Source organism: Pan paniscus, chromosome 12 (assembly GCF_029289425.2).
Source record: "Pan paniscus chromosome 12, NHGRI_mPanPan1-v2.0_pri, whole genome shotgun sequence".
Classification (NCBI taxonomy): Eukaryota; Metazoa; Chordata; class Mammalia; order Primates; family Hominidae; genus Pan; species Pan paniscus.
Window position 1 is genome coordinate 25,512,634 of NC_073261.2, and position 12,245 is coordinate 25,524,878.

At 41.2% G+C, this 12,245-nt stretch overlaps 1 protein-coding gene across 4 annotated transcripts in view; it reads right to left on the reverse strand.

Annotated features, from left to right (window-relative positions):
* Positions 1 to 12,245, reverse strand: part of LOC129397125 (ranBP2-like and GRIP domain-containing protein 4) — a 72,722-nt gene that overhangs the window by 40,236 nt on the left and 20,241 nt on the right. The window contains exons 6-8 of one of the 4 annotated variants that reach the window (XM_055107528.2): positions 10,447 to 10,677; positions 9,956 to 10,101; positions 5,183 to 5,378 (exon numbers count right to left, since the gene is read on the reverse strand). In XM_055107528.2, coding sequence (XP_054963503.1) covers positions 5,183 to 5,378; positions 9,956 to 10,101; positions 10,447 to 10,677 — 573 coding nt within the window. Of the gene's footprint in view, positions 1 to 2,283; positions 4,776 to 5,182; positions 5,379 to 9,955; positions 10,102 to 10,446; positions 10,678 to 12,245 lie in introns of those variants that run through there. The other 3 variants (XM_055107532.2, XM_055107534.2, XM_063594709.1) reach the window with 3 other exon arrangements.

The following is a 12,245-nucleotide window of genomic DNA, read 5'->3' on the forward strand; positions in this document are numbered from 1 at the left end:
ATTCAGAGAAATGGAAAATTTAATTACATTACTTTTCTACCCTGCATAAATAGGACAACAGCAGATGTTGTCCTATTTGAGTAGATATGACACCCTACTTTAAAAAGTACAGGTGAAATGACACTTGGAAATGCCACATTGTAGATAACACATTTTCAGAGTATGGATAATAGGGGATAGCACTAGAATAAATGGGACAACCAGGAAATTAAAGAGATCCTAATGCAATAACCTATGGGGAAAAAAAAAGCATGATGAATAGAATGGCGAAGGGAAGACGTGACAGCTGCCTTCAAATATTAAAATTATTTTATAAAAGAAATCATCAAAAGAAGAAACAAGACCAACAGGTAGAAGGCTTGAAGAATATTTTTATTCTATATAAGGAAGTACCAAGAGCCAAACCACCTAAAGATGCACTGGGCTATCTTGAAAAGTAATGAATGTCCATCACTGAAAACGTCCAGTCATAGGCAATGCCCGCTTACTAGAAACATGCCAAAAGTAACTATATGGGTGACTAGAGCATCGGCTTTTAATTCTATCACCACTTTCTTAATTGGTGGTGGAAATGTAATTTGATACAACCTCTTTAGGGTTAGATATTTGGCAACAGCTCTAAAAATTATAAATGCACAGATATACTTTGATACTGCAATTCTTTCAGGAATTCATGGCACAAGTTAATCATTGCTAAATTACTTGAAGTAGCATTAAAAAAAAAAGTAAAAGCAAGCTAATGTCCTGGCTTTAGGACCCTGGTTTTAAAAACTCCAAAACTACAGTACATCCATACAATGGAATAATATGCAAGCATCCAAACTAATGAGAATGCCCTTTATATATACAGACATGGAAACATCTCCAAGATACAGTTAATGGAAATAAAGTAAATGCAATGTTCAAATGTTTTCCTCCTTCTTTTAAAGACAGGGGATATATGTGTGTTTACTTGGAGATGCATAAAACATTTCCTGAAGAACACACAAGAAAGCAATAACATTAGTTTCTTTGGGGGTGGAGAAAGTAAATAACTAGGGAACAGAAAGGAGTCTTCATAGCATATTCTTAAGAGCCGCCAGAATTTTAAACCATGTATATATAATTCTTTCCAAACATGCTCATTTTTCAAAATATATGATTTATGAACCTAAAAGCTTCTGATTTTGAATTTTAGAAATATTCGTATCGCCTATCCTTTTACTCACAAGTTTTCCAAACATCATGTCAGTTTGTCATCTATATGTTGAAAAGAGCACACAAAATAAGAAACAAAATGTTGACATCATTCTTTTTGTTTTGAAACTGACCTCAATTCATAAACCTGGCCTCTTTTACAAAATTATTCAACAGTTGAATCTGTGACCAGTTAATTAGTTGTGAATCCACTCAATCAAATCATCTCAATTCACTATTTCCTTTTTTTTTTTTTTTTTTGAGATGGAGTCTCGCTCTGTCACCAGGCTGGAGTGCTGCAGTGGCACGATCTCGGCTCACTGCAACCTCCGCCTCCTGGTTTCAAGCAATTCTCCTGTCTCGGCCTCTCAAGTAGCTGGGACTACAGGCACCCGCCACCGTGCGTGGCTAATTTTTGTATTTTTAGTAGAGATGGGGTTTGACCATGTTGGTCAGGATGGTCTCAAACTCCTGACCTCAAGTGATCCGCCCCCCTCAGCCTCCCAAAGTGCTAAGATTATAGGCATGAGCCACCGTGCCTGGCTATTTCCTCATCTTAACTAAAAGGTTTCAAGATACTTTGTTAACTTCCTAGCTGCAATGCAGATGCACTTACTAGAACCACAGTATTCCTCTGATTAAGAGTCTGAAAATCTTGCCATAAAAGTTAGCCAATTCTTACATACCAAATGCCAGCACATAACCTACATTTTATGCTTATAATCATTTGATCATTAAGCTTTAAAATAAACTGATCAAATAAAATACAAGCATCTAAGATGTTTCTATTATATATGCATTCTACAGAAATATGTGGTAGTTAATAAAGACTGAGGTAGGTATCTCTGTGCTGAAGTGGGACAATGAAGAAACATTTAGAAAAGCAAGGCATCTGGCAATAGGTAAAGCACACCCACATTGAGGCACAATATTTTTTAAAAGCAGAGAAAGAATGTATTGCACATTTGCATATGCAAAAAATATTTCTGAACCCAAGAAACTCCTAACACTAGCTGTCATCTAGGAAAGGAGACCTGAGTGAATGGATTAAGAGGGAAACTAACTTTTTATGATTAAAAGTTCACAGTCAGGTGTGGTGGCTCATACCTGTAATCCCAGCACTTTGGGAGGGCAAGGCAGAAGGATCACTTGAAGCCAGGAGTTCAAGACCAACCAGCCTGGGAAACATAGCAAGACCTTGTCTTTACAAAAAATTTAACAATGTAGCCAGGCACGGTGGCAGGCACCTGTAGTCCCAGCTACTGAGCTGAGGCTGAAGCAGGAGAGGATCACTTGAGCCCAGGAGTTCGAGGATGCAGTGAGCTATGATCATGCCACTGCACTCCAGCCAGAGCAAGAGTGAGACTCTGCCTCCCAAAACCACATATCAAAAAATTTTAGGCTGTGCGCAGTAGCTCACACCTATAATCCCAGCACTCTGGGAAGCTTGAGCCCAGTTCAATGTTACGGTGAGCTACGATTACGCAACTGCACTCCAGCCTGAGTGACACAGCAAGACTCTAATAGACACACAGACAGATAAATTTTAAAGTTTCCATTAAAAATAAGAACTATTGGCAGGGCGCAGTGGCTCACGCCTGTAATGCCAGCACTTTGGGAGGCCAAGGTGGGCGGATCATGAGGTCAGGAGATCGAGACCATCCTGGCTAACACGGTGAAACCCTATCTCTACTGAAAATACAAAAAAATTAGCCAGGCGTGGTGGTGGGTGCCTGTAGTCCCAGCTACTCGGGAGGCTGAGGCAGGAGAATGGCGTGAACCCAGGAGGCGGAGCTTGCAGTGAGCCGAGGTCGTGCCACTGTGCTTCCAGCCTGGGCATCAGAGTGAGACTCCGTCTCAAAAATAATAATAAAATAAATAAAAATAAGAACTATCAGTTACTTGAGAATTTATATAAGAACCTTTTAATGTTTGTATTACCTAGTGAACCTCACTAAATCCATCAATTTTCACTAATCCATTCCTTATGAACACGGAAGTTTCTACTGAGCAAATATTAGCACTTAACATGTAAACTGTCTATCAACGGTGTTTTTAAAAGATTTACAGGCCGGGCTCGATGGCTCATGCCTGTAATCCCAGGACTTTGAGAGGCCGAGTCGGGTGGATCACGAGGTCAGAAGATCGAGACCATCCTGGCTAACATGGTGAAACCCCATCTCTATTAAAAAATACAAAAAATTAGCCAGGCATGGTGGTGTGTGCCTGTAATCCCAGATACGTGACAGGCTGAAGCAGGAGAATCACTTGAACCCAGGAGACACAGGTCGCAGTGAGCTGAGATTGCGCCACTGCACTCCAGCCTGGTGACAGAGCGAGACTCTGTCTCAAATAAAAATAAAAAGATTTATATTAGGCAGGGCATGCTGGCTCACTGCCTGTAATCCCAGCACTTTGAGAGGCCGAGACGCACAGATCACCTGAGTTCAGGAGCTCAAGACCAGCCTGACCAACATGGAGAAACCCCGTCTCTACTAAAAATACAAAATTAGATGGGCGTGGTGGTGTGTGCCTGTAATCCCAGCTACTCGGGAGGCTGAAGCAGGACAATCGCTTGAACCCGGGAGGCGGAGATTGCAGTGAGCCAGATGGCGCCATTGCACTCCAGCCTGGGCAACAAGAGCAAAACCCCATCTCAAAAAGAAAAAAAAGATTTATATTAGAAGGAGGGGCCTTCTCTAAAAGTAATTAATCCTTTTTTTTCCCTCCCCAAGCAAAAAATCCTTCTCTAAAATTAATCATTTTTCTAAGCCTGGTTTAATGCTTTTTTGGAAGACTGCTTATTTCTTTTCCTTTCAAAAGTTATGCAAGCTCATTAAAAAAAAAAAAAAAAAAAAAAAAAAAAAAAAAAAGGCCAGGCATGGTGGCTCATGCCTGTAAATCCCAGGACTTTGGGAGGCCGAGGCAGGTGGATGACTAGGTCAGGAGATTGAGACCATCCTGGCTAACACGGTGAAACCCCGTCTCTACTAAAAGTACAAAAAAAAATTAGCCAGGCGTGGTGGCAGGTGCCTGTAGTCCCAGCTACTCAGGAGGCTGAGGCAGGAAAATGGTGTGAACTCGGGAGGTGGAGCTTGCAGCGAGCTGAGATCGTGCCACTGCACTCCAGCCTGGGTGACAGAGCAAGACTCCGTCTCAAAAAAAAAAAAAAAAAAGGCCAGGCGCGCCAGGCGCAGTGCCTCGCGCCTGTAATCCCAGCACTTTGGGAGACCAAGGCAGGTAGATCACGAGGTCAAGAGATTGCGACCATCCTGGCCAACATGGTGAAACCCCATCTCTATTAAAAATACAAAAAATTAGCTGGGCTTGGTAGCACGGGCCTGTAGTCCCAGCTACTCAGGAGGCTGAGGCAGAAGAATCACTTGAACCCAGGAGGTGGAGGCTGCAGTGAGCCGAGATCACGCCACTGCACTCCAGCCTGGCGACAGAGAGAGACTTGGTCTCAAAAAAAATAAAAAAATAAAAAATAAGAAAAGGTTTTATGTTTTCAAAGATTAATAGATATACTGTTACATATACACAATACAGTCATAAATGTTATATACATGTGTTTCAATTAACATGTTAAATTGCAATCATATTCTTCTATCATAGGCTATAAAGCCATTGCCCTACGTCTACTTATTAGGATTTTGTCCAAGTAACACATCTTTTTGAATCAAGCTTTACCCATAATACGAGATTACATCTTTATCATGTTCCCAAAAATGGCAGAGTAAAAAGATCAAACTCTTCAAATTTGTCTACAAACAAATCATGGCAATGCAGGCTTTCGACAAGAGTGCATTCAACATCCCTGTTTCACCAGCCTCACCAGTATTGTGTATGCTTAGTTATTTTCCACTGTATCAAATTGACTATTTCATTTTAACTTTAATTCCACAGGTTTGTTCACATATTGTCATTACATACCAGAGCACACCTTCATTTAAAACACATCAAGACTCCGTGAAATGTCAATTGCTCCTACAAGTGGAAGACTTACCTGAAATGCTATGAGATAGCACAATGCAGCCAGCTCAGAAAGAGCTCGCCATTGAACATTATTACCATGCTGACCCATCTTCAAGAGCAGAGAACCTGCATGCATGTAGAAATGTCCTTTCATTTCTAAGAAAGTAGCTGACAGTTCATCATTTCCACCCAAAGAAGATTTCGCAGACTGAAGAGCACTATCAAAACTGTAATATGAAAATATCAAACAGATGATACACACTTACTGCACTGTGAATAATCATGGTTCATTTAATTCAAAACAAAATAAAAATTTTATTTCAAGCTTCATCTTCCACATTCAACTTCTAATAATTCTTATTCCCCATGTTATAAACTATGAATCATCTAATGCTTATTTTTATCCTGCCTACTTCCTATACTTCATGCTTAACCTCTCAAATGATGTCTTATTCCCAGTTATTTCCAGCCCTCCAATCACAGGATAAATATAAGATTAGTGATTATAGGTGCACATTTCAAAATAAACAAGGATAAAGTTGGGAGACTATTTTATAGTTTCTTCCTGATCATATAATTTCATTATTTAATTAACAGTTGTAATTTCTCAAATTAGACATACCATTTCCAAATTATAAGTAAATAACTGACAGGTATTTGAGTATCAATACAGTAATTGCTCTTTTTACTATATAGATCATTACAGCGTTAAATAAATTGTCTTTTTTTTTTTTTTAGATGGAGTCTCTCACTATCGCCTGGGCTGGAGTGCAATGGCACGATCTAAGCTCACTGCAACCTCCACTTCCCAGGTTCAAGTGATTCTCCTGACTCAGCCTCCTGAGTAGCTGGGATTACAGGCACCTGCCACCATGCCCCGCTAAACTTTTTTTATATTTTTAGTAGAGACAGGGTTTCACTATGTTGGCCAGGCTGGTCTCGAACTCCTGACCTCACGATCTGCCCGCCTCAGCTTACCAATGTGCTGGGATTACAGGCATGAGCCACTATGCCTGGCCTATTATTTGTAATCTATATTCTAAATTAGTTCTTCTAAATCCTAATGTTTCTCCAAATCCTCACTTTGGAAGAAAACTAAAAGCAAAAAGCAAACACTTAAACGTGAAGCATGATTTTAAAGTGGCTTACAATAAAGCAACCAGAGCAAGTGAGGTCTAAAGATCTCTGAGGGTGCTCAAAAACCCCTTCAGGGGATCCATGAAGTTAAAATTACTTTTACAATAGTACCAAAAAAAATTTATATATTACATACTCATTTTCTTATGTATGTAGAGCTGAGTTTTTTTGTTTTTGTTTTTGGAGACAGAATCTCACTCTGTCACAAGGCTGGAGTGCAGTGGCACAATCTTGGCTTACTGCAACCTCTGACTCCCAGGTTCAAGCGATTCTTCTGCCTCAGCCTCCCGAGCAGCTGGGACTATAGGCGCATACCAACGTGCCCGGCTAATTTTTTGTACTTTTAGTAGAGACAAGGTTTCACCATTGTTAGCTGGGATGGTCTCGATCTCCTGACTTCGTGATCCACCCGCCTTGGCCTCCCAAAGTGCTGGGATTACAGGCCTGAGCCACCGCGCCCCGCTGACCTGAGTTTTCTAGAGGCTTCATGACATAATAATTTTACAGACTGAAGGAGGAAGTAAATGAGAATCTAGCTATGTTCTATTAAGCGAGACATTAAAAAGATTTACAAAAATGCAAAAACAATGACACTTTTCTGACTACTTTTTTGCTGTTGGAAAATAATTATTTTTCATAAAAAATGCTATTATTGGCCCTGCGTGGTGGCTCACACATGTAATTCCAGCACTTTGGGAGGCCGAGGCAGGTGGATCACCTGAGGTCAGGAGTTCAAGACCAGCCTAGCCAACATGGTGAAACCCCATCTCTACTAAAAATACAAAAAATTAGCCAGGCGTGGTGTGGGCACCTGTAATTCCAGCTACTTGGGAGGCTGAGGCAGGAGAATCGCTTGAACCTGGGAAGCAGAGGTTGCAGTGATCCGAGATCACACTGTTGCACTCTAGCCTGGGCAACAAGAGCAAAACTCTGTCTCAAAAAAAAAAAAAAAAAAAAAAAAAGCTATTATTATTAACACACAATAGGGCTTATTACATTTTTAATGGATTACATTTTTTATTTGTTTTAATTTCTAATGTAATAAACACTGACAGAAATAACCCACATACGGCTGGGTGCAGTGGCTCAGACCTGCAATCCCAGCACTTTGGAAGGCCAAGGCAGGTGGATCACGAGGTCAAGAGATTGAGACCTTCCAGTACTTTGGGAGGCCAAGGTAGACGGATCAAGAGGTCAAGAGATCAAGACCAGCCGGGCGCGGTGGCTCATGCCTGTAATCCCAGCACTTTGGGAGGCTGAGGTGGGCGGATCACAAGGTCAGGATATCAAGACCATCCTGGCTAACACAGTGAAACCCCATCTCTACTAAAAATACAAAAAATTAGCTGGGTGTGGTGGCGGGCACCTGTAGGCCCAGCTACTCGGGAGGCTGAGGCAAGAGAATGGCGTGAACCCTGGAGACAGAGCTTGCAGTGAGCCGAGATGGCACCACTGCACTCCAGCCTGGGCAACAGAGCGAGACTCCGTCTCAAAAAAAAAAGATCGAGACCATCCTGGCCAACATGATGAAACCCTGTTTCTACTAAAAATACAAAAATTAGCCAGGTGTGGGCTGGGCACGGTGGCTCACGCCTGTAATCCCAACACTTTGGGAGGCCGAGGAGGGCAGATCACGAGGTCAGATCAAGACCATCCTGGCTAACACGGTGACACTCCGTCTCTACTAAAACTAAAAAAAAATTAGCCGAGCGTGGTGGTGGGCGCCTGTAGTCCCAGCTACTCAGGAGGCTGAGGCAGAAGAATGGCGTGAACCTGGGAGGTTCACAAGGGGGATAACAAAGGGCCCATGAGGCCTGATTAACTGATCTGACAAACCATCTGTCACCCACAGCCCTAAGCCACACTGTGAAACTGCCTAGGGTGGCACCAGCTTTTTATCTTCCTCAGGGTCCTCCCCTCAGGCCCCCAAGTCACCCACTCATGGTCCAGATTCTCCCCTGAGTGACTCCATCCCCATGGTCATCTCCCCTCCTGAGCCTCCCCCTCTGAGGGCCAAGGGCTGTCCTCAGGGCCCTCCTGGGGCTTCCTGGTGGGGAACAACCTAAGGCAGGAGGATAAGCTCTTATTCAGAGCATTGAGAGGAAATTGTGAAGCTTGCAGTGAGCCGAGATTGTGCCACTGTACTCCCGGCTGGGTGACAGAGCGAGACTGTCTCAAAAAAAAAAAAAAAATTAGCCAGGTGTGGTGTCGGGCACCTGTAGTCCCACCTATTCAGGAGGCAGAGACAAGAGAATCACTTGAACCCAGGAGGCAGAGGTTGCAGTGAGCCGAGACTGCACCACTGCATGCCAACCCGGCGAGAGCAAGACTCAGTCTCAAAAAAAAAAAAAAAAAAAAGAGAGATTGAGACCATCCTGAACCCCATCTCTACTAAAAATACAAAAATTAGCTGGGCGTGGTGGTGTGTGCCTGTGGTCCCAGCTACTCAGGAGGCTGAGGCAGGAGAATCGCCTGAACCCGGGAGGCAGAGGTTACAGTGAGCCAAGGTCGTGCCACTGCACTCCAGCCTGGTGACAGAGCAAGACTCCATCTCAAAAAAAAAAAAAAAAGAAAGAAAGAAAGAAAGAAGAAAAAAAGGAACCCACAAACAAAGATCTTTGATGTCCTTAAGAAAAATGTAAAAGGAACTTGTGACCAAAAAATTTGAGTATACAAAGAACACAAAATAAAACATCCTACATGTTTTCTAAAATAATCTTAAAGTTATGTTAGTTCTTTTAGATACTGCTCTTACCCTACCAATTTAGGACACTATGTACTTTTTCAAGAAAATTACCTACTCCCTGCACTCAGTGAAATGAACTTCTTTCCTTATACCAGATGGGGAAATAAATTAACTTCCAAACAAATGGACAGCCTAAACTAGCAATCAGTAAACTTTTTCTACAAAAAGGAGGAGAATACTAATCTGGCTTTACAGGCATACAATCTCTGCTGCAACCACTCAACTCCAACCCTTTAGTATGTAAGCAGCCACAGACAATACATAAACAGAGGCATGCTGTATTCCAATAAATATTAACAAAATTAGGCAGGGGCCATATTTGGCCCACAAGTTCTAATCAACCCCTGCTCTAAACTAACATCTTTATACAAATCCAAGTGATGTTTTTGTTCAATGGAATTTATTTTCAAAATGGAGACACTGGTTTTCAAAATCAAAATTTAGGAAAAAAGGTAAATCACATAGTTGAGTTATTTTGTTTCTTAGCTAAAACAGTATTTTCTGAAATACCAGTGATGCTAAGTGCTTATACTAGTACATGTGAACCTAGCCATCTGATGACAGATGAACTTTAATTTTCACTCAAGATTATACTATTATAAAAAAATAAAATATGAAATAGCAGTTAGAACATTCATTTTAAGCTTGACTATGACAAAACTGAGTATTTAACCATAAGGCTAATTTTAATCAAGCTTGAACTATAAGAGTTCTCTAAAAAGGAAAGTCATATAAAACCAATTAGAACTTCCCCGTAAAAGAAGAAAAATAAGATTGCCTCCTAGTGGTTCACTGTATTAACTATAACTCCTAGGTACATTATAGAAATAATGATTCAGTAAAGAAGTTTAGAGCAATGAACTTACTGCAAAAAGAAAAACTGCAATTTATACTAAAGCATTCTCCTCAAAGTCAACGCACCTTTCCAGTAATTCTCTACTTTCCTGCACATCTCTAGTGGAAAGCGTAAGAAGCATAAGATTAGCATAGGCCAGCAGTAAGTCTGCATTGGTTGCTCGCCAGTCACTTTTATCAGACTCCAAACACTGTAAAGACTCCAGATATTCCTATTTTGTGGAATGAATAGTAAGTTACAAAACTTAATCAGGTGTTAAGAAATTAACCATTTTATGCCTATAAATTCCTTTTCTCACTCCAACCACGTTTGTGAAACTACATTGATTTTTACATCAACCTTATAAATGAAAACACCAAAAATATATACATTTATCATAGTTATCTCCCCAATTTTCCCATTATAAATTTAGCTGATCCTGGTAAAAATTTCATTTTATAACTGTTCTACCTAAATAAAAGAAATTTAAGTCCTGCGGGGCACTGCTGCTTTAGTACAAAAAGATGTATGCTAATTGCCTACATAGAAATGTAAAGACCCAGTAGCTTTTATCTACCTTAAGGGTCTGTACAACACACGAATTCCACTCTAAACTTGAACGCAAAGCTATGTTCCTCTCTGCCTCATGGCAGTGGGCCACAGCATCCTTCAATCTTTTCTTTGAGTGATACAACTCCACTAGCCGGATGTTCACATGGACGTCATCAGGTCTTACATGAAGTTCTGACTGAATCAAGTCAAAAAGTTTACTCCATCCATCTTCACCTTCACAAACTAGAAGCTGTTCCTATTTAGAGGGGAAAAAGAAAAATTATTAGAGTAACACTTGTGCAATTTTAAACAAGTCATGCTCCCAAAGAGCACCATTCCACTATGTCTAGTTTTATGATGATGCCACCAAAAACACCATCCTATATACCTTATTCATCCCTTCTGAGATTGCTTACAACCCAGAAACTAAGCCTCAAGAACTGTATGTGAAGAAAAGCATCTGTGATTACTGCAGTAGCTCATACTCTCTTCAGAGACTACGAGGACTATTGCCACACATCCCTGTCTGTCTGAGTCACCACCAGAAGCCTAGACCTCCCCAGTCAATCCTCAGCAACAAGGTCCTTATGCTCAAACTGCTCTGTATCTCCTTAAATCTGACTCAATCCCACATCCCCTCTCCTCCCACTGTTCTGTTACCTTCATCATCATCTCAAAGCACTGTCATCACCTCCTGACCTTAAATGAAGACAGTATCATCTCAGGACAACCCCCACTACCATGATGGCTTTTTCTCTCTGAACTTACATACAAGGAGAGGAAGTGGCCACTCGCTTCTCATTCGCGATGCTCTTCTATCAGCCTCTCAAGAAGCTAGGACCATAGGCATGCACCACCATGCCCGGCTAATTTTTTTTAACATTCTGTAGAGATGGGGTCTTGCCGTGTTGCCCAGGCTGACTACTCAGTTCCTTAATCACCTCATCTCCAGTGATGTTATCCTCTACTCCAACCTCAACCATCCACTTGCCACTGACACAGGTCTTCAAAATCTGCATTTTGGTCATACCACCGAAACCACCATACCACCCTTCTTATTCTTCCACCTCACTGAGGGCCTACATACCCTTACTTTCAGAAATATACTTCTCCACCATATGACAAGTTCCCTTCAAGACAATAACATCATCAAGTTTTAAACACCTGTAAACACATATAAATACACACACTTTCTTCTGTCAGGCAAAAAATGCTATAATCCCTTATATCCATAATTACTGTTTGCTTACAGAGCCCTCCAACTAATTCCCTCTTTTCCTCAGAAGAACCCTCCCAACTGGTTTCTGTGTGCTTAGATTTGGGAAATCATAACCCCAAGCTAACTGATTTCATTTGCATTATCTCAACCATCAAACTGGTGCTGCCTAAAACAAAATACCATTTTAGTACTAACAGACTCACTTTCTCCACTCCCTGACACTTCACACCTCCTCCTATTTCCTCAACTTCCCCATACCTTCCTTTGACCCTCACTTTCAACTTATAACCTAGATTCATCCTTCACTGAGAAACCTGATGCTATCACATATAAATTCCATTTTACCTTACCTACTTAAACTCGTCTTTCCCCAGCTCTCAAGACCAAGCTGCCCATTAGTACTCTGTATTTCATTCCCCTCTCTCCTTTATCAATTTCTCCTCTTCTGGATGAGATGGATGATACCCTGGTCTCTCCCTATTGCAAAAGCCCTAGTCTTTGACTCTATGTTAAACATTTTTTTAAAAACCACTATGAGTGCTTTTAAAAAGTTCTATCTCATACTTGAGAGAAAAAGCCTTCTCAACAGTAATACTCTCATTCAT